The 22,187-nt window shown below is 36.9% G+C and overlaps 1 protein-coding gene across 3 annotated transcripts in view; it reads left to right on the top strand.

Moving 5' to 3' along the window:
- The window catches only part of bbs9 (Bardet-Biedl syndrome 9), a 425,985-nt gene that overhangs the window by 28,369 nt on the left and 375,429 nt on the right, over positions 1-22,187 (top strand). For all 3 annotated transcript variants that reach the window (XM_051935893.1, XM_051935892.1, XM_051935891.1), the window contains exons 4-5: positions 4,726-4,790; positions 10,715-10,828. In XM_051935893.1, coding sequence (XP_051791853.1) covers positions 4,726-4,790; positions 10,715-10,828 — 179 coding nt within the window. The remainder of the gene's footprint in view (positions 1-4,725; positions 4,791-10,714; positions 10,829-22,187) is intronic.

Here is a 22,187-nt window from a genome sequence, read left to right as displayed (position 1 = left end):
ATCCCTTTGTGTTCCTTAGGTGTTTTAAATATTTTTTCATTTGTACTTTAGTATAGAGAAAGTATAGGAATTGTGAAAAAAATTGACCTAGAGAGTTTGATGAATCTTGACGTTTTAGACTTTCCTGAGTCCAAAAATACCATTTTTGAAATTATGTCTGCCTGTGTGTAATCATGATAACTTGAAAATGCTTTGGCATAGGTCAATGAGATTTTGTACAACTGCTTTATATCAAAAATAAGGAATCCTATCAAATTTTTTTCCGGTGACCAGAAGTGGTACTTTACCTTAACGCATTTCAGGGTTTTTTTTAAGTAAACTGTGGCCATAAATAAAGATATGTGATTCAAATTTTGTGTGGATATTAGAAATGATGAAAAATAAGATATGAAATTTGAGAAAAATCGAGCAACCAGAAGTGGTACTTGAACTGAATACTTTTGCGTATTTTCAAATAAACTATGGTTATAATTACAGATAGATGATTCATATTTTGTATAGATATTTATTATGATAAAAAGCAAACAGATATGAAATTTGACAAAAATTACTCAATCGGAAGTAGTATTTTATTTAAACAACCATCCAAATTTTTTCATACACACTACGGTTTTGAATAGAGTTACTCAATTGAAAGTGTGTATAGATATTTACACTGATAGGAAAATAGATATGAAATTTGAAAAAAATGTTTTATAAAAGAAACATTTATTGCAGTAAAAGAGTTACAACTACTAGTCACCCTCAAAATTCTCTCCTCCACTTCGAATGCACTTATCCCAACACTCCTGCCACTTTGCGAAGCAGTTCTGGAAGTTTTCTTTTAAGAGTGTCTTTAGTTGGGCTGTCGTGGTTGCATGGATGTCCTCAATGGATTGAAATTGTTTGCCTTTCATGGTCGTTTTTAATTTAGGGAACAGCCAGAAGTCGCACGTTGCCAGATCCGGCGAATAAGGTGGATGCGAACACAGCGTAATTTTTTTTTTCCAACAGAAATTGTCGTACTAGAAGGGATGTGTTCCAAGGAGTGTTGTTATGATGAAGAATGAAACGTTTCAACATTTTCCTCGGTTATTGATGTTGAAGGACGTCCTGATATTTTTTTGTCTTCAACCAAGTCAGATCCATTACAAAATTGATCAAACCACTTGTAAACAGTCTTAATTGTCTGTGCAGTGTCACCATAAACTGATTTTAACATCTGATGAGTTTCCGGAGCTTTTTGCAATTTGAAACAAAATTTCATGTTAATGCGTTGCTCGATATCCATTATTAACAACAAACTTGAAAACACACTTGAACTCAACAGTAGCTTACAAACGACTGACAGTATCAAACAAATTGAAACTTGTCACAAACTAGGCTCTAGGATGGACATGTCCGAACCTGCATTAAATTGTTTTGCGTTGCTCTTGGATGGTGCTCTGCATCAATATTCACCGTACTTTTTGATCACACCTCGTAATTGTGTATCGATATTATCAACTAGCTATGATGAGAAACAAAGAGATATGATATTTGAGAAATATTGCGCAACTGGAAGTTGTTCTGATGAGCTTTTCCTATATCTCAGTATATGAGAAAGTCAAAGGTAGCACACTCCTCATTTTTATGCTATCTGAATGAAAATGCACAAACAAATACTGTAAGTATTCATCGCCGGGATTCCTTAGTGATTGCTGTTTGTTCAGGGGTAGGAAGAGCTTTCTCAGCGACTGTTTATGCAACTGATGCTGATGCTCAGTTTTTGAGTTGGCAGTGGTAACCACTTAACTTGCTTTTATTTATCTAAAATTAATACTGAGCAGACATTACATCTCAATTAGCAAGCAATGCCTTCTGTAAATATGCAATGAACACAATAGGTGTAAAACTCTTCAAAGTAAGTTAAATAATAATCCACTCTTGTGTTGTGCAGGAAAAAAAGAAAAAAATAGCATGCCTATCTAAGAAATTGTGGTAAAGATGAAATGTTTATTTATCACTTTGATCTGAAAAGCCAAGTAGAAGCAATTATTTATTATTGTATTTTGCTTTTCACAGAAAACTGGCATAGAACAAGGCATTTAAAACTGTGCACTGCAGCCCTGCCATGCTGCTCTTTGGAGTCTGTGGCAGCCCTACTTAGTCTTTATATATAAAAAAAAGACATTTTTAATATTGTCTTTAAATATTCTCACATAGTTTATAAATAAGTATTACTCAAAACGTCATACTGTATGTTGCTTGGTTTTAAAGAAGTCCTATATCAATATAGTTACTAACTAGAGCTGCAATTTACAACCTGTTTGACATGCAAGCAGCTCTCAGACGATGTCGGAACACACACACACCAACACCCACACACAAAGTGGGAAAAGTGGCCCTTAAAACAAATATAGAGGCTGAACCTGTACCTCTGTTCTTGGCTTTGCTTCAGTTCCACTGCACTGCTCTGTCTCACAGTGCTCCTGCTGCAAGACTTCACTCTGGTCTCCCCCACCCTGCCTCAAATCATTCTCCTCTTCCGTCTGCACATCCATTTGAAGTCTCACTATGCTTACAAGGGGTAGAACCTAACCACACTCTCTTGCTCCCCACTACTTCAAGTCGATTCATGCCAGAATCAAGACTGCCTGGAAACCACTCATCAAAACCAAAGCTTTTTTGCAAAAAACAGCCTTTTAACAGGTGCTGTCATTTCTTATGCCTTCCACTCCCTAACAAGAAGTTTGCACAGTGTGTGTCTGTCTCACTCTCCCACTTCATCTCTGTCAGGTCCAAACCATCAACATTACAATATTTTTAGTTTTGGTAAACATTTTAGTGTACCTTCATTTTTGTACAATTTGTAGAAATTGTTAGAGTAATGCAGAAGAATATACAATGTGGAGTAAAGACGAATGTTAAGAATTCATTTTAGTGTTTGCTAATATTAATCAAAAGTGGAAAATTTTTGTTTCAGACAGAGTTGTCGGTGTTCAGGAACCTTCATTCTTCTTCAAAAAATAAATACAGGAGCAGGGAGAACAAAGAAGCCAAACTGTGTAGCCTCGAAACTGACTATAAATCACTTCGCTGTTTTTTTTGACTCGAAGGAGTATGTAACTTGTGAATACTTCTTTTGATATGATTTTATATGTAACGGTATAAATTTTGTAAGTTAAATGTATGGAAATTTTATTTTATTTATTCCATATCAAACCATAGTACTGTTCTTTAAAAAATAATTATTTAAAGAAAAAATTGATCTGCATAAGAAGAATTAAAAGAGACCCACCCTTACAAAAAAATATCAGTAATCTCTTGTTAGATATCCCAAAATCCAATATTAGGGATGGGGGGGTCGAAGAAACATCACCTTTAGTTATTTGTGTCTAATAAGAGTTCAGTACTGCACTTAACATTTTAAGATGAAACAAACTGTGGTATTTCAAAACATTTAGTTCCTGGAGAGGCTATGTCAAGAAAAAAAGGCTGGGAACCATTGGCCAAAAGGCATAACCCACAACATTTGATCATATTTGTATCAATGTCTGTTGTAGTTAAACATTTACTTTGATTATCAGGTCTACTGTTACCCAAAATTATTCTTTGTGATTACTGTTGGCAGTAACCAAGAATCTAAGGTTATGCTAAACTTCACAACGCTGGGTTTGACCAGGTGGTACAACGTTTTGAGGGGCTTCAGCCTAAGAAGGTTTGGGAACCTCTGGCTTAGATCACTGTACAGTACATACTGCAAAAGCCAGACCAACATTCAAATGCAAAATTGGCAAGCAAAAAAAAATGCAAGAACTTCATAAAGTCAAAAAAAGTCCATAGTGATGCCAGTCCTGTGTGTGTTTATGGGGGGTTGATAGCTGGTCACCTAATGATTCCGTGAGCACTGATACAAAATATAGACAAAACATTCTGAGTATTTTTTGAAATTTTTGTAGCTATCAGGTCAACTGGGCCTGAGTTGAAAAAAAGCTTGCATAAAACTATGCATCTATTAGCCTTTAGTAAAATTTAAATCTCCTGTCACTCTTTTTAAACTTAAACACATACATTGTTTACCTTTGCGTTTTCATTCTGCTTCAGTTCTGACATGTGGTACAGAATGCTAAATAAAGCCAAATATTCATGCTACATTTGTTAACAGCTTGTCATTACTGTAAAGGATTAGTTAAGTTTAAATGTGAACGGATTTTGTGGGGTAAAGATTTCTTAAAAACTTCCTTCATAAGTTTATTGTAGATGATATATTAGGTGATTATTGCATTTGCTAATTCTGTCTTGTCAGATTTAATCATTAGTAGACTATTAAAACATCATACATATAACTAAGCACTAGTCCTTCTCTTTGTATCCTTGAGCTGCTCAATTGTCTGCTGTAGTTTATTACAAATTATTCTTCTTTGGTATTTTTTATCTCATATATCTAATGTTGTATTTTTATATAGTCACCCATGTAAATATATATACTTATGCCAGTCCAGTGTAAACCTCATCTACCTTATCCTTCATTTGTATATTTATATATAATAATTTAATAGAAAGCTGTTCCTGAATTACTATGTTTTAGTGCTTATTAAAGATTAAAAATTGTTTTAAAAAGTATAATTTTGATTATTGTGATAAATATGCTTAAGAGCTTTAGCAAAACCTACTAGTAGCTTTTCTAGGCATTCTGTTGTTATTTAATTGTTATACATGCAGTCATGTTAAGAATACCATTGACTAACTAACTTTTTTCCTTAGAGGTACAGAGTTGCTTCATCTGGCTGCATTACACCCCAGAAAACTAACAGTTTTTTCTGTGTCTGGTGAGTAATTTGTTTTCCTTTTATTCTACGCACTTCACCTCAATCTACCTACCATCTCCAGTTTTGTAAACGTGAGTTAGACAACATGTTGAACTTGGAATACTGAAGGTAGTGACATTAGTTAAAAAAAGATGAATTAGTAAGCTTTGTTTACATCAGTTATGAAGTGATTAATGAAATTTTGCATCAGATGTTTCAGTGGGTTAGCAGATAGACTTGTTGCTGTACCATCCTTCTGAAATTAATTGTTCTTTTTCTTCAATTGAAATGTCAGTGTTTATTTTTTATTGCATTATTCTAATGCAACTTAGATACTCTTTATATGGCTAATCAATTTTAACTATGGTATAACACTAAAACTAATAAAAACAACTTAATTTTAACATAACCGTAAAATCTTAGGACACAGGAATGTGATATTGACAGTTGTGAAGGTAGCTGTAAAATCAAGGACAGTCATGAACAGGAGATGAAATGCTCTTTTGGCAGTCCAACACCCAAAATGAATAGACTCAACTTAATATCAAATATGTGAATACAGTACAGCTCTTGCTGTGCAAATGCAAGAAGTGCATTCATCAGTGGCTCTTGAACCTCATATTCTTGTAGCAGTTTCTAATAGATAGCACAGGGCAGGGTGGATGTACTATGAAACAAAGCTTTTTGGGTGTCCACTGTATGAGAAGGGTTTTTTTTAAATATCTACATGTAGTAGTTATTTTTTATTTTTATTTTTTTACAAAATTGTGCTGTTCTGTCATGGAACACCACTATTGAAGAAGATAACTGTGGTTATCCAAACCTAATTTCTGGTTGTGAAGGGGCCACCATAACAGTTCCATGATTGGGTCCATGATTATTAGCAATTTCTAAAACCACAAAGCCTGTGTAGACAAGATTGACAAATTTTCGTTACCCCTTCAGCATCTGTGCAAGGATGATGAGTTGTTGCACTGTTCCACAATTCGGCCAGATAAGCAGTTCCTCAAAGGGGTCCTTCCAACTCTCAATAATATCCCCAGATGAGGTCAACGTTTTCCCCAACCTTACTGAAAACCATCTCGTACATTCTGGATGATTTTCCTGATACACTTCCTGTGTTGTTGAATAGTTTGACTGAGCTTTTTTGAGGCTGTTTGAGCATTCTCCATGGCCTCACCAGACTCCACCCACACATAGGCCTTCACTGTGGTCATTACTGCAACAGCCAACTTGTTGGCCTATCAGAATCTCTGTCACATCTGGAGACCTTCCTGCTAACCTTACTTAGAAGACTTCTTTCTTTGGCTTATCCATTTCCCTTTCCCATTTTAGACTCAATGTCCTTGACCTCTCCCAAGATACAGAAGAAGTTCTTCTGGAGCCGGGAATTGAATTCATTCTCAACATTTTTGTACATTTGCAAGTTGCTTCTCACTAGCTGTTTGGATCTTCCTGACCTGCATAGCAGGCTGTCTTTATGTGGCCGGACCATCTCACCATCAAGTGGTGATCAGCTGATAGCTCAACTCATCTCTTTCCACAAGTATCCAGAGCATAAAGCCTTTGTTCTATTACAACATTAGAACAATCTGGATGAGAACAGGCCATTCAGCCCAACAAAGCTCACCGTCCTATCCACTTTTAATTCTTCTAAAAAAACATCAAGACTAGTTTTAAGTATCCCTAAAGTCCTATTGTCTACCACACTACTTGGTAGCTTATTCCATGTTCCTAATATTTGTACGAAATTTATCCTTAATGAGTTTCCAACTGTGTCCCTGTGTTCTTCAACTGTACCAATTCCCTTCATAATTCTGAACATTTCAATTCTGTTTGTTAGCATGGAAATCTGATACTAATTCACCACTCTGAATTGGATCAGGAAGGTTGTTCATCACAATCTGACTCCTAAAGGCATCTCCATCATTTGCCATGTGAGCATTGAAAGTTTCCCAGTACAGTACACAGTCAGCAGGTGATGCCCATTTGAACACCAAATTCAGTATCACTAGAAAGGTCAAATAGAATAATAATTCACTATATATGCACAAACAGTCAAAATAGCCATCTGTGCAGCTCAGGGTCCCATTCAGCTGACTCTCTTGTCCGTCTGAACAAGACCTGTACAGATACCATCCAGGGGTTTCTTAGTAGTTCCACATCCACCTGATTAGGCCACTTTAGCAGTAGGAGAGAGACCACAGTAGAAAAGACAACACTGCCCATTTAGGTTGGTCTGACTATATGTAGCAGGTATTTTTCAATGTCATGCATAAGTTCCAGCTCCTTCCCTGCCAGAGAAGTTATGTTACACATGCTAAGAGCCACTTAACTTTTCCAAGATTTAGTATGCTCGGTCCCATCCCAATCTTGCCTGTCATCCAATTAGAACTGCATGAGACCCTCACTCTTCACCTTGTGATTAGAGAGTTATGGATTGCTGTTTTTTTGGCCTCTCCTCTTAGGCCAGTTTGAAATGGAAAACCTTAAGGCACAAAAGCCCTGTCACACATGCCACATTCTCAATTATATTTATTAGAACCTGACCATTGAGAGATTTTTGCTACTGGTGCTGATTACAATAACATTTTTTTCAGATGTTTTATATTTTATAACAAAACATGAATACAAAATAGATTATTATAGCTATTTGTACTTCAAATGATTCAAGTTAAGGCTCCACCACTCAGATGGTTTGCCTGACTTAGTGTCTATTTCAGGCTCTTGCAGAAAGTATTATAGTTATTCCGTCATGCCTTCAGGTTAACTTCTACTTCATGTTACTAAAGACACACTGTCCTGCATGCTATATTTTCACTTTTTTCATGTGTTTTGCGCATCAGTTCCACGATCATCATTTTTATAATTTTTAATTGCAAGATTGTATTGTCATTTATAAAACAGAGATATTTTTCGATTGTGCTGCTCTGCTTTTGTGGTTTACGGGTGTACTAGCAACAGATTTTAAACACTTCTCCAGTACCCTAAAAATTCCATTTCACTTAAACTGTGATCTTTGATTTCCTGTTGTTTTATATTAGATTCATTGAGTATTTATTGTAGCAAACAAATGCTGGCTTACTATCTCATAAAAAAGGAAAAAAAAAATCCTTTTATGGCTTTAAAATCATCATTTTCAAAGAGTATTTCCAGTGTCAGAAAAGCATTCATCGCTTACTCAGCAAAGTTCCACATTTCTCCTTCATCATGTCACTTTCCATGTGCAGAAAATCCAATTTTTGTGATAAGCTGTGTTTTTCAAGTGAAGGCTGCTCATTGCACAAAAAATTAGCATTGAATGCTTTGCAGATGCATTGCAAACAAAAAAATCAAAAAGCTAAATTAATAATTAAGCATGCAAAGGTATATCGAGCACAAATGTACATGTATTGAACTTTTAACTATGTCTGTATTAAAATATACTTGACTACAGTGACAGTGCATTTAAGTGTATTTGAATACAGCAATGGTCGAAGCCCATATTGAGCCCTAGGTTTCCTTTGGTGTCTGGGACATGCATCCCTTGAGTTACCTAAATGGAGCCACTCGGATGTCAGTGTCCTAAGCGGCCCACCTATGCCACCTAATGAAATGACCTGACAGCCCTAGACAATCTTTTAATAGGGTCTTTATTTATCATTAGAGAACTACTGTTTAATGCTTCACAAAGTCTAAGCTCTGAAATACATCAACATCTCCTTACCCCAATGAGTAAAGCTGTCTACTCTGCATGTACAGAATATCAGGCTATAGTCTATGTAACCACTGAGTAATTTGAATGACTGTCTTTGAAAAGCTGTCAATGATAAACCATTCACATATTGAAACATATTGCAAATTCATCATGCAAATGGAATAGCAGTTAAAAATAAGGGTGTTATACATTCTTTCAGTTTGGAGAATGCACAGATGTACATTTTTGCAGCACATTTAGTTCTTTACAAAACTTATTTAGGATGCGGCAATGTAAACTACAGCCACTGAATATACATTTAGACGCAATCATTTTTTAATGCGAAGAGCCTGGAGAAGTTCACCTCAGATACCACAGATCCCTGCAGCCTTCCCTACCCTCGGCTGGTTCACCACCTGTGCAATCTCACTGAGATTGGGTGGTTCACAGCTAATTGGAGGATCAGCCTTAAGTACCATGGACTCAGAGTTGGCCAGCGTCTTAGAAGGAAGGTCAGCTTTAAACAGCTGCTCAGAAAACTCAGCCAGCAGGTCACAATTGCAGCGTCATTCGTAAGGACCGTTCCATCACCCACTCTGACTGTGACTTTCTGGGTAACAGATTTGGATGTGTATAAGGCTTTGATTCCTTTGTAAGCAGAACATGGGTCATTAGACCATAGATGGTGTGTCATTTGCTCTCAGATTCCTCTAACAAACGTCTCCTTATTTGCCCTGAGAGCCCTCACAGCCGTCCTTCACAATTCCTGGTACAGACCGGAGTTCCAATCAAGCCATGCACTGCATCTCCTGTCAATAATATCCAGGATGCCCTGTAAGATTAAACACTTCCTTCTGGGAACACCAACAACGCCAACAGAACACTCGGCAACCTTCAGGGTCTTATCATGGGAGGGCTCCCACATCACATTAGGATCAGTAGTTGCACTGAACTCTGCAAGCTCCTCGCACAAACTGCATGCAATTTCATTAGAAACAGCCTGATTCTGGAGCCTGACCAGGTCCAGCCTCCTTCTCTTAGTAGGTGGAAACTTACTAGACCAAAGCTGGATCTTCAGAGTAGCAACAACAAGTCTGTGGTCAGAATTCACAAACTGGGCACTACTGTAGACCCTGCTGTTCTGAAGGAGCCTCCAACATCTGCCAAACATATGATCAGTCTTCTTCAACGCATCACCAGTATTGGAGTACCAAGTCTAATGATGTGGCTCAGGGCTCTAGATCCAGGATCTAGTGATCCGCAGCCCTGACATTTTGCAAAGTCAAGGAACATGGAGCCACTTTCACCACAGTCACCAGACCCATGGGGACTGACACAATCCTCATAGCCAGACCTGTCAGTGCCAGTGGTTGCACTGAAGTCACTCGACCAGAGGAGTGCCACTTTGTGGGCACCCATCAACCACCAAGTGAAGTTGCAAATAAAATTTTTCCCTCACTGAGACATCACTCACCATGGTCGAAGCATACACTGAGACAACATAAAGGGCACGCAGAGAGTGCCGTAATCTGAGTCTTATAATATACTCATTGAAAGGAGCGACATTAGACACCATTGGAAAGAGCCGATCTGCCACAACAACAGCTACTCCCTAAGTATGACAGCCATCAGAGTGACCAGACCAATACAAGGTATGCCCACCTACAGAGATCTGGCCAGTCCAAGGTCTACGCATCTCGGAGAGTGCTGTCGCTGAAGTACGGAGTTTAGGAAGCTAATCAACAGCAGAGGAAGATGATCATCATGCTGGAGAGACAAGACGTTCCACATGTTTACCCGGATGGGCCACCGCCTTAAATTGTGACCCATGTGTTGCTGTGCAGTGGGCGATGCCTCAGCACCACACCAGTTCTGATCCACAACAGGCCTGACCCCATTGGCTCTCCGACGGTTTTGACTGTTCCGGCGATGAGGCTTCTGAGGGCTTTCCCCCGTCCCCTTCATAATGCGAGCAGCCTTCCTATGGGTGGCTGCAGCAGAGCTACTCCTGTGGAGAGCAGAAAATGAAAAAAGGAAGCTTTGAAATATGTTTTGAAAAGAAGAATGTGTGACTCACAAAAGACTGGTAGTATTAAATTAGGGTTTCTCTGTAAAGTGACTACAGTAGACATTTACAAACAGAATATTTTTTTATATATTTAAAATTTAAGGAAGATGATTAAAGTTGTACAAATAGAAATGTTAAATTGTTTATAGACCACACTAATTCAAAAATGTATTGCCATTTATACCCTGCAATTCTTTATAGGCATTGCTGGCACAGTGGAACATGGGAATCAGTACCAGTTAAGACTGGTTTATGAACACAACCTGCAGAGGACAGCTTGCAACATGGTCAGTGGCCCATTTGGAGGGGTCAAAGGTACTGTAGATGTTTATTCTAGTAAATGTTTTCGCTACATTCTGACATGGGAGTTGTAAAAGAACGGCTAAGTGATAGATCATTTGCTTCTGGTTTTAGTTGGTAGAATTTTATAGTTTTTTTTTTTTTTTTTTTTTTTTTTAATCTGAAACTGTGGAAGAAGAGAAGCATTCACTATGAGGTGTTTTAAATTGCTTGACAAAATATTTTGGGAATAGCTCAGTCTCTTTCAAGTGGGAAAAACCTTCTGTACTCTACTGTGTTAGAAATGGATTTTTGCCTGAATACAGTATAAATTCTCTACTATAAGCTGAGTTTTGCCAGTCTGTTCTGCTGGAAAGTGATGTAAGCAACCATAAGATTTATTTATTCGTTATATTGTATGTGACTGGCTTTTGTTTAGTTTTTACTCTTTTTACTGCAGTCTTAGACAATGCTTACATGCCTCTGGCATGCACAAAATTTAGTTTTATTATTTTTATGTGTTACTTATGTCAAACAGAATATCACTGATGGAAGACTTTGCAAAGTGATATCTCATTAAGTAGTACCTGCAAAATACTGTTTGAGTTCTGATTTTCCTTCTGAAGGTAATAATGACTTCCCGGCAAAAAAAAGTAATATTTCTTCAGAAATCTGTCACAAAATAAAATTATACCGTTTTCTGTACAATTTTCAACTTTGCACATTCCTATGAGCCAAAGGATTTCTAAGGCAAGAAAAGTGTATGCTCAGAGTGGCACTGTGTGCATCCATGGTGGATATGCCAGAAAAAATGTCCAAAATTACTGAATGAAACAGCTGCTTGAATTTAGGAAGCCCTGAATTTATCATCATTTCAGGAGGTTGCATTTGAAGTGCTTGCCTATATATTTAGCACTTCAATGTTGAAGATTAATGTCCACTCTACCGACCAAGCAAAATACAGTACTCATCAGAGCTCTCTTGGCAGATGTGGTGTGCATTATTCATTATTGATGAAGGGAGAATAAAATCAAATGCTTTCACAGTTTTCAATTAATCTGATATTTTAATAAGTTAATAGATTGTGTTAATTAATGTTAATGACTACATGAGGAAACTAGTGCAGCTGTTTACCCTCTTGTATGGGGTAATGTTCATTGTGGTTTTAAGCACAATATTATTTCATGGTTCTCTTTTCTAATTTCAGTCTACAGCTGATATTAACTTGACACATAGTAGTTAATTGAATGCTGCAATATTATCTGAGAAAAGGCGCACTGCATATACCTGTTAGAATAGTTACTGGGCTTTTATCTCTCTGGGATCCTTGTTATTTTGCAGCATGAAAAGGAATGACACAAAGTTGCTGACATTTTATTGCCATCATAATTTTATGGAATTATACAGTTAGAGCCATGTGCTCCAACTCTGCAGAAAACAGCAGAGTGATGCCTAAGAAATATTGTAATATTTGTGGCTACTCAAAAAGCATATTCCAGCATATTTTAATATTCCGATACTGGCTAACCCACCATGTTCCAACATTAAAGGAAGACTGAGTTGAGTTTCCTTGTGCAGTGTTACCTGGCTTAAAATTTTAGAAATGAATTACACATCAGGTTCCATCATTGTTTAAGAGTTTCCTTCTTAAAATGCAAACCTGGAAAAATAATAGGGTTATTTTTTTACATTTTGCTGAAGCAATATTAGTCTCCCAGGTAGCTGAGTCAGCTACTGTATACTTAATGCTGATCCCTGAACACCTTGGGAGAGTGAAGTGTGAACAGGTTCACTAAAGGATAATTAAACAAGATGTTTATGGCATTAAGAAAATTACTTGAAACTGTTTTAATCCACACACTAGAATGATATCAAGTGTCTTCTTTTTTGCACAGTAAATGCACAAAACAAGATAATGTTAAAATAAAGCAGTGTGGCTCTTTAACACAAATTAGTCCATCATCGGTACTCCATGCATCTGAGCATGGAGTACTGTTGATAGGTTGGTTAGTGTTAAAGAGCCGCAATTTTAGCCTTCTATAAATTCAGACTTAACAATTTTAAGTTAAAAAAAAAAAAGGTGTATTCATTTTATCAACTTAAAAATATGAGTTGTAGCAATTAAGTCGTTTAATTTGATTTATTCATTGTATTTAAATTTTTGTTTTCCATTCCTGCTTTTATACATAATGCTTTTCTCCTTCCATGGTTTGTTTTTACATTTGCAATCTCTGCTAAACTTTTAATGCAGTAATAGCTGTAGAGTGCATATGAGTCATAAATCTTTTGAAAACACGTCAACACATATATTACAGGGCTTAATCTAGAATAATTGTATATTTTGTTTTTCTTATTATTAGTTTGTGGATGTGACCTATTAATTTTCTTAAGAAAAAAAGTCCATCCACCAGAGGGCATCTGAGCCTCTGTTAAACATGTTGACTGCACTGAGAAAACAAGTGGTTTAATTCAATAGCAAGTGATCATGCTAGTGGATGAGAAACTCAACAGGGAGAGATAAGAACAGTAAAATAAAGATATGTTTAGTTTAGTTTAATATTTCTGGGTCAGATTAATTTACTGATGTAAGCATGATTAGGTTTAAGGAGGCAATAGATCCTATTCTGGCAACACTGACTAAAAGTCAGGAACCATGTCTGGACAGGATAGCAGTGTAACACAGGGCCCACTGTAACACACACTGGCCCAAGTTACAACTGGCAATTGGGGGGTGAGAAAGAAACCCTATGAAGGCACATTGACTTCTTTGTCTTGTCTTTGCACAAAGTCTTGTCTTGTTTGTTTTTTAATTTATTATTTGCACTTCATGTTGTTACACTGTGGACCCTGAGCTTCGCAATTTCGTCTGTCTGTATACTTGTATATGGTTGAGGTGACAATAAAGTTAGCTTTGACTTTGACTCTGATTAGAACTTGCACAATCTGCTGTGAAAGGGTGTGTCCCGGACACAGACAGGCAGACACGTTTACAGCCATCACCACATGTTTATTTACAAAGTCACTATTATTTACAAGTCCTTACATGCACCACACCAACAAACCCCACAGTCTCCCAAAGTCCTGGCTCCTTCAGCCTTCTCTCTCTTCTTCACACAACACACTCGGGCCTCTCCTCACCCCCTCTGCACCGGCCTTGTCCACCTCCTACCCGACTCCAGCCTTGATTGTAGGGCGGCGGCTCGTTATATAGGCGGCTGATTGAGGGCTGCACTCGGCCACCTGCCACACTGCACAGAATGTGACTGAAGGAATTAGCATTGGCATCCATCAGACTGAACAATTTAATACTGTCATTGTGAAACTTAATCGGGGGATAAATATTCTAATGAGTAGAATACTAGAATTTCAAAGGTTTGGTGCAAAATATACCTTTATCTGAAATTAAACAGCAACATTTACAGTGACAATTGTATAAGTGTCAAAGTAACTCTTATAAGTGTATGTAAGGAGAGAGTGGACCTATAAATGCTCTTAGTGTTAATTTAAAGCTGGCGATATTGCTGCATACAATTGCTAGAAAAAGTTTCCGAACTCTTTGCAATTATGTTTTTTTACATTAATTATTTATAACATGTGGTCTCCTCTTCAGATAAGTCACAATAATAGACACACACAAATATCTGAACTACTTCTTATTAAAGCTGAACACATTTTTTATTATTGACAGTCCAGGTTGAAAAAAGCATATGAGTCCTTGTATTTAGTAGCTGGTAGATCCTCCTTTAGCAGCAATGTCCTCCAGTAAAAGTTTTCCACCTTTGCCGATCAGACATGCACAACAGTTAACAGGAAGTTTAGTGTATTCCTCCCTACAAAACTGTTGCTGTTTAATGTTTCTGGGATTCTTTGTGCGAACAGATCTCTTCAGGTCATGCCAGTCATGCCACAGTAACTAAATTGACTTTGACCTGGCCATTGCAAGAATTCTTTAATGTTTTAAGGCATTCAGTTGTTTTACTTATATGTTTTGAGTCATTGTCTAGTTGCATCAACCAAATTATGTTAAGCATCGGGTGAAGGACTGCTATTCTTTAATTTCTCCTGTAAAATTTCTAGATATATTTTTTAATTCATTGTTCCTTTTGTGATTACAGGCTTTCCAGGCTCTGATGTAGCAAAGTAGCTCCAAACATAATGCTACCCTAGCCATTATTCACAGCAGGGTTCATGTTTTGGTGTTGGTTTGCAGTTGTGCCCAGCTTTATTACCTTAAGCTTTTTTGGAATGGCTCCATAGTGTAAAATACTTCTGGCATTTCTACTTGACATACCCTTATGTTTTTTGTGTACTTGGTTGTGCTTGTAGAAAAGAGACCATTAACATTGTTTTCACTTAATAAGCAATGGTCTGGTTTAAAGCTCAAGTTATGTTTATTCTGCTGATACATGGGAAGTCCCAGGGATTTGAGAAATGAGTGAGTGCAACAGCAATGATGGTTTCTTTCTTGTGCTGTCATAATCATTGGCAGAGGGCCCTGCTTGACTACGTACAGTGATTACTGCTGGTTTTCTCATCTTTACATTTTTTAAGCAGAATTTGGCAGATGTTCCTTTTGGTTGGTGGAAATGGACCCAAATGTTTTTACTGGCAACATGTTGCAAGACCCGACAGCATACTATAAGCATTTCTGTGATTTAGCTCTTTGGCAGTATTTCTCTCATTCTCTCTCCACAGCACTAAAGGGTGTGTTTTATAGTTGCCCGAATATATCATTCAGAAGTCTTCATTCCAGAAGGCCAATGATGGCGTTACTTAAACTGCATTCAATTCATGCTAAGCCAACATAATTTAAAAACGACTGATGACTGGAAAAAATGTGCTTTTCCTGCAAGTTAACTTAATATTATTTTAGTCACCTTGAGTGGCTTCATATCTTATAATTACATTAACATTTACTATTTTCACTATTGAATTAATCATTTTAACAATTTGAAAGTTTTGGAAAGTTTATTTTTTTTAAATACAGTACAGTATTTAATGGCACAAAAGAATGCTGTGCAGGTAAGTTGATGAACTTTGGATTTAGCAATTGTTTGTACAGAAGTACATTTTTTGCAGGAAGTGGTACTCAGATCCCTGTTTACTGTTGTTGCATTCATTTTTTTATCTTTAATTTTTAAATCAAAACTGTCATTGCAGAACAATCTTAAGATCTGAGATTTAGCAAACAAATAAGTTATCATTAGTCTGCACCTTCTTTTCTTTTCAACTTTGGAATACTTGGTAAATATTTTTCTCAAATGCTGAAGACTAATTTTGCCATCGGAAACTTGCAATTTTCACTTAACTGCAAAAAAAAAACTGAAAATAGTTCACATTCTTCCAAATCAAATGATTGACGATTGTATATCCTGTTTTTACCTTAGTAAAGAAGGCCTGTATGCAACAGGATTAAACATCAGGGTATTGCTCACCAGAATTGAGTTTCCCACAAAAAAAAAAAAAAAAACACACTTGACTATTGACTAGGGCAGCTGAAGACCTTCTAGTTATAGGTCACTTTGGTAAAAATTACATTGGAACCCCAAGTGTATATGCTTTGATGAACAATTTTTGGTAACATGAAAAGAAAACAGGAATAGATTAATTTTCCAAAGTTTTCCATGACAAAGGGAAAGCTATATCTTTCCAACCAAACAAATGGTCAATCATCATGTATGAGTGAAAGTATGATACTAATTTTCACAGTAGATATACATGACTGGACTGTCTGTCAAAACAAAAACTGTCTTTTTGTAAGTTTGAAAATTTTCCCATTAAAAGAAAAAAAAGTGTTTGAAACAAATTTAAATAGCTAGAGCAGGGTAGGGCAAGTTAATCGTCCACAGCCACGATTATCAGCTGCACGCCACACATCATCATCAGTTCCTGGGGAGACTCTGCTGATTGCCCACTGTTGTGACAGAAAATTAAATGCATATTATGGACAAGGCGGAAGTACAGGGAAGGGCGGAATGAGTGGCAGAGTCATCGGCCTCTAGCAGATGCTTCAAAGACCGCCTGACACGTCACACAAGACAGAGAGGACGGGACCTATAAAATATCGCGCAGCTGATCCAATCGGATTTCGGTAAATGAGGTAACACCTAAAACATAAGGGACAAAAAATCGAATCGGTACTGAGACGCGGAGACCAGCTTCCCCAAAGAGGTGGGATTAGTGTTTGTTGTTGTGCAAGTGTTCACTCTGAGGATGTCAGATTTGAGATTAAGAAGCTTGGCCCGGTAAAGTGTCAGTCGTTGAAGGGGTTTTCCTAAATATACGAATTTTCATGATATTACAATAGGATGACTTTTAAATGTAGATTTATTTTCGCGTACATAAAATCCGTTGCGGGGGAGACGCCACACATACAATAATGAGCTGCACGCCAGCACAGATTAAAATACTTGCTGGGGAACTGCACAATACTTGCTGAAGAGACGCCACAGCAAGCTAAAATAAAGAGAGGCAGGATAGGAGATCTTCAAACAAACACAACACATCAATCAACAGCCACAGAGGAGAGGATAAATGTAATATTAATTATACTTACTGTATTGTCATATACCTTTCTATTTTATTTTTATTATTATTTTACTTTAGGCTTCTTGCAAAAATATTTTTGACAAAAAAAATTAAGACAAGCAACAGAATGAGGGCAAGGTCCCTTGCCATTTAATATAGACTGTTCCTGCTAATGTTTATGCACTACTGTTCTAGCGCCTGTTATTGTAACGGGCTTAATGTCTAGTCTGGTATAATTTTTTCTTACATTTCATTAATCATGCCATTAGGTGGCACATATTCTACCGATTTGGTTTGGTGATTAGAGTGGGTCCATTACACTGAGGGGAAACGTGACAAAAGTATTACAGTAAAGAAGCAGAAAGTTAACCGCAAATACACAGTGAACAACAAAGAATGGATTTCAAATACTCTTTGACAGAGGTTAGAACAAATATTATATTTTTAAGTTGTAAGTAAAGTATTACAGTGTTCAAAGTATACAAACTCAGTTGGAATTTTTATAATAATAATGCTAGTAATCTATTGTATGAGGAGCATACTTAATAGAGCATCCAAAATAACCAGTAATTTACAGTCTTAGGATAATGTAATTTTCTAGTGATCTATTATCCAAGAGGCCAGAGCATAGACAAGCTGATTGAGAGTGCTTTGAGTGGCGAGAAAAGCTCTATATACTGTAAATGTAAAGAATTATTATTATTTCATATTAGATTTCTTAACAAAGTAAAGGTGTCATTTTGCTTGGCTTTTCTTAACAAAGTAAGCTATTTGTGGTGGACTGATTTCTAGCATATAAGTTGAAAAATATTTTGCATATCTTTATTTTTAAACTAGACAAAGCAAATATAATATTAGTGTTTCAGGAAGCATGTTTTACTTCATTGATGAGAACAGAGGTGCTTTGACGTTTACCTAACCAACACCCCAGTTTTTAGGACTGACTCAGGATGAGGATTTAATGGTGAGGGAGATGGAGCATCAGACCAGCTTGACAATAGTGACTATGCTTAGACTTCGATCCACTGCTGGAAGGCCATAAACTGAGTAAATAGCAACTGGGTGATGAGTTGTACCTGAGCACTTTCATTGGTAACTAGTCAGAAAGAGACTGGAAAATTAATTGTATTGGCCTAAAGTATGGCTGTTTATGATTGGCTTTGAACTGGAGGTCATTCTGTTTTGTGTAAGAATGGTATAAAGTTGTACACATTGCCTTTACCTGTACCTTACCATCTGACCTTGAAGAGAAGACCATGATGAACACAGGTTTATCTCAGCAGCCATACAGAGACAGGCATGTAGCCCATTTAAATACTCCATTTAAAGGCCATGTGGTGGCAAAACAAACTACAGTAATCCCTCCTCCATCACGGAGGTTGCGTTCCAGAGCCACCCGCGAAATAAGAAAATCCGCGAAGTAGAAACCATATGTTTATATGGTTATTTTTATATTGTCATGCTTGGGTCACAGATTTGCGCAGAAACACAGGAGGTTGTAGAGAGACAGGAACGTTATTCAAACACTGCAAACAAACATTTGTCTCTTTTTCAAAAGTTTAAACTGTGCTCCATGACAAGACAGAGATGACAGTTCTGTCTCACAATTAAAAGAATGCAAACATATCTTCCTCTTCAAAGGAGTGCGCATCAGGAGCACTGAATGTCAGAAAGTGAGAGAAAACCAAACAAATCAATAGGGCTGTTTGGCTTTTAAGTATGCGAAGCACCGCCGGTACAAAGCTGTTGAAGGCGGCAGCTCACACCCCCTCCGTCAGGAGCAGGGAGAGAGAGAGACAGAGGAAAACACAGTGAAAAATCAATACGTGCCCTTTGAGCTTTTAAGTATGCGAAGCACCGTGCAGCATGTCGCTTCAGGAAGCAGCTGCACACAGAAGGTAGCAACGTGAAGATAATCTTTCAGCACTTTTAGACGAGCGTCCGTAGCGTCTAGGTGTGCGAACAGCCCCCCTGCTCACACCCCCTACGTCAGGATCAGAGAAAGTCAGCGCAAGAGAGAGAGAGAGAGAAACAAAAGTAAGTTGGGTAGCTTCTCAGCCATCTGCCAATAGTGTCCCTTGTATGAAATCAACTGGGCAAACCAACTGAGGAAGCATGTACCAGAAATTAAAAGACCCATTGTCCTCAGAAATCCGCGAACCAGCAAAAATCCGCGATATATATTTAAATATGCTTACATATAAAATCCGCGATAGAGTGAAGCCGCGAAAGGCGAAGCGCGATATAGCGAGGGATTACTGTAGACTGAAGGTAACCCGAGAGCCTCTTGTGGATACAAAATGTACTGCTGCTTAGGCTATAAGTGTATGGTTTGCCAATATTCACATAGCATTCTGCTTCCTTAATATTTTTGGGCATTTTTGTTAATAATACATAGTTAAATGTGCAAGTTAAATCCTGCCTGTCTCTTTACTCTGTGTAATTGTCTGAGGTTACAGATGTAGAAGGAGAGGGGGAGGAAGTGCTAAAGTACCTGATCACAGAGTGATAAGTGTATGAGATTGTAAAAAATTTATTAAGGTCTACACAATAAAGAGTGTAAAAGGGGGAAATAGGGTCACCATAGGACCTTTCACCATAAAGCACCCTTCTTGTCACAGATAACCAACCACTTGTTTACACATTCACTTACTCTTGGGATGCTGGTTATGTCACTCAAGTACAAAGGTAGAAAGTTTCTCTTGCTTGAAAAAAATTTTCCTTTTGATTCTCTGACTTTGACACAGCTCTGAAAAGATTTTGATATTTTCACAAAAATATGTGGCCAGCTGCATTGCTGTTGTTAATAGAATAGCCTTTTGGGTGAGGTATATTTCTTGTCAAGTTATTGTTAACCTTGAACTAATAACCCTGTGTTCGATTTTTGAATGTTTATAGAGCCTAGGCTATCTATAACAGAAGCCTGAAACATCCTGCTATACAGTTTTTAGCATTTTATGTGGCCCACCCCTGAACTAGAAATGAGTGTATTTTTGGGAATATTTATTGGAATTACTGAGTCATAGCCCAGTGAAAGTGACGGAGAGGAATTTAATATCAATAATAACACAACAGGAAAAGTGGAGGTGTGGCGCTTTATTTAAAAAATATTAATATAACTGAAGATCAACACAGAATAAGTATATTATTTAATCAAGTACAATACATGTAACATTGGCTCCAGCAGACCCCCGTGACCCTGTGTTCGGATTCAGCGGGTTGGAAAATGGATGGATGGACAATACATGTAACATTGACTTAGTTATCACGTGTATTTCAGCTTTCCAAACATTAATTGGTAAGGCTTTCTTGGAACTATGGAAGGGAAAAAAAAAACAGTCAATCAAACAAATGACTGTGTTCTCATCAAGTTTGTCTCAAGAGTGTAAATTTTCTAAATCTTTCCTAATAATAAAGACGCTGAGCAACAATGATGACATTTTACGTATGAAATTGTTTGAAAGCATGCAAATATATGCCAGAATAAAGACTTAACTTCCAGAAAGCAGAATTCTAGAGATATAGAAACATGCAGCAGTTACAGAATGAGAAAATAAAAATGACAAAATTTTAAATAGTAGATGGTGTCATTTAAGAGACGCGCTGATGAAGGTCCAAATATATTCCAAAAGCATATAAAATGATGAATAAAGACATTATTAACAACTAATGACTAATCTGACAAGTTTACATGAAAACTAAAAAGCACCCCAAAATGTAGCCCTGGAGAAATACCAATACATTTTAATAATACTAGTAATTAAAAAAAAATACTGAAATTAAAAGGTATAGTAAAACCAAAGATTTCCTATTGAAGTTAATACAATCAGCAAATAAGTCTTCCAGGACTATACCAATAAAAATGCAATAAAAGAGAATACTGTTTAAGAATGCTCAGAGATGCACCAACAAATGAGCAGATAATAAAAAAATTGGGAGTGTGCTCCCCTCGAATTTCTTGTATACTGAGATAGAGGAAAAGGTCATCAGAACAACTTTCAGTTGTGTAATATTTCTCAAATATCATATGTATTTGTTTCTCATCATAAATGATTATATATCGATATTATCAATTAGTTATTTCTATCTTTACTCCTTTAACACCTGTATGTGATGTACTCCCAGACAAACAAACTGTAATTGCCTTTACTACACTATTAGCATGTGGACTTACCTTGCTCCAATGGAAGAATCCCACCCCACCACGTTTAAGTCAGATGTTCTATTCTACTTGAAATAGTAATAAATCAAATTCTCACTTATAGGATCTTTTGAAAACTTTTTTAAAACCTGGCAGGATCCAATAAATGTTTTAGAATAAGCTTCCACTTCAGAGAAAAACATTCACCTAGCAAAATTTACAGTGGAGCTTTGACCAAAACCACAGCATATTGTATATTAGAAGTAATGTATAAACACTGTACTATTTTTAAATTGTGTGTGCTGATACATGAGAATCACTGGAGACCAAGATAATATATATTTTTTAATTGTGTTCCATGAAGCAGACAATGGCAAGTCATACTTACTGAGCAGTATACGTAAAGATGCAACCCATTTCCTATTTTGTAATAGTGGAGAAATTTAGAAGTGGACTTGTAGGAAGAGTAGCTGAATGTGATAGAAAGATATCATTGTCTTGAGAAACAAACTTTAAACACAAAATGAAAGTGCAAGAGGGAATAGAGAAAGTGGATTACAGAGATTGAAAAGTTTGTAGACCTATTATTTCAAAAATGTCTGCCACAATGTGCCCAGGAATGGAAAGAAATGGGATTTTCTCTGGTGCATAGAGCATATTAGTGAATGTTCACAGTCTGCCTATGTCATTTTGGACCTGTGCCGATGCTTTTTCACTTTATCTGTC

The sequence above is a fragment of the Erpetoichthys calabaricus genome, chromosome 13 (assembly GCF_900747795.2).
Source record: "Erpetoichthys calabaricus chromosome 13, fErpCal1.3, whole genome shotgun sequence".
NCBI classification, from domain to species: Eukaryota; Metazoa; Chordata; class Cladistia; order Polypteriformes; family Polypteridae; genus Erpetoichthys; species Erpetoichthys calabaricus.
The sequence above is the reverse complement of the archived record's forward strand: the minus strand, read 5'-3'. Positions and strand labels throughout refer to the sequence as shown.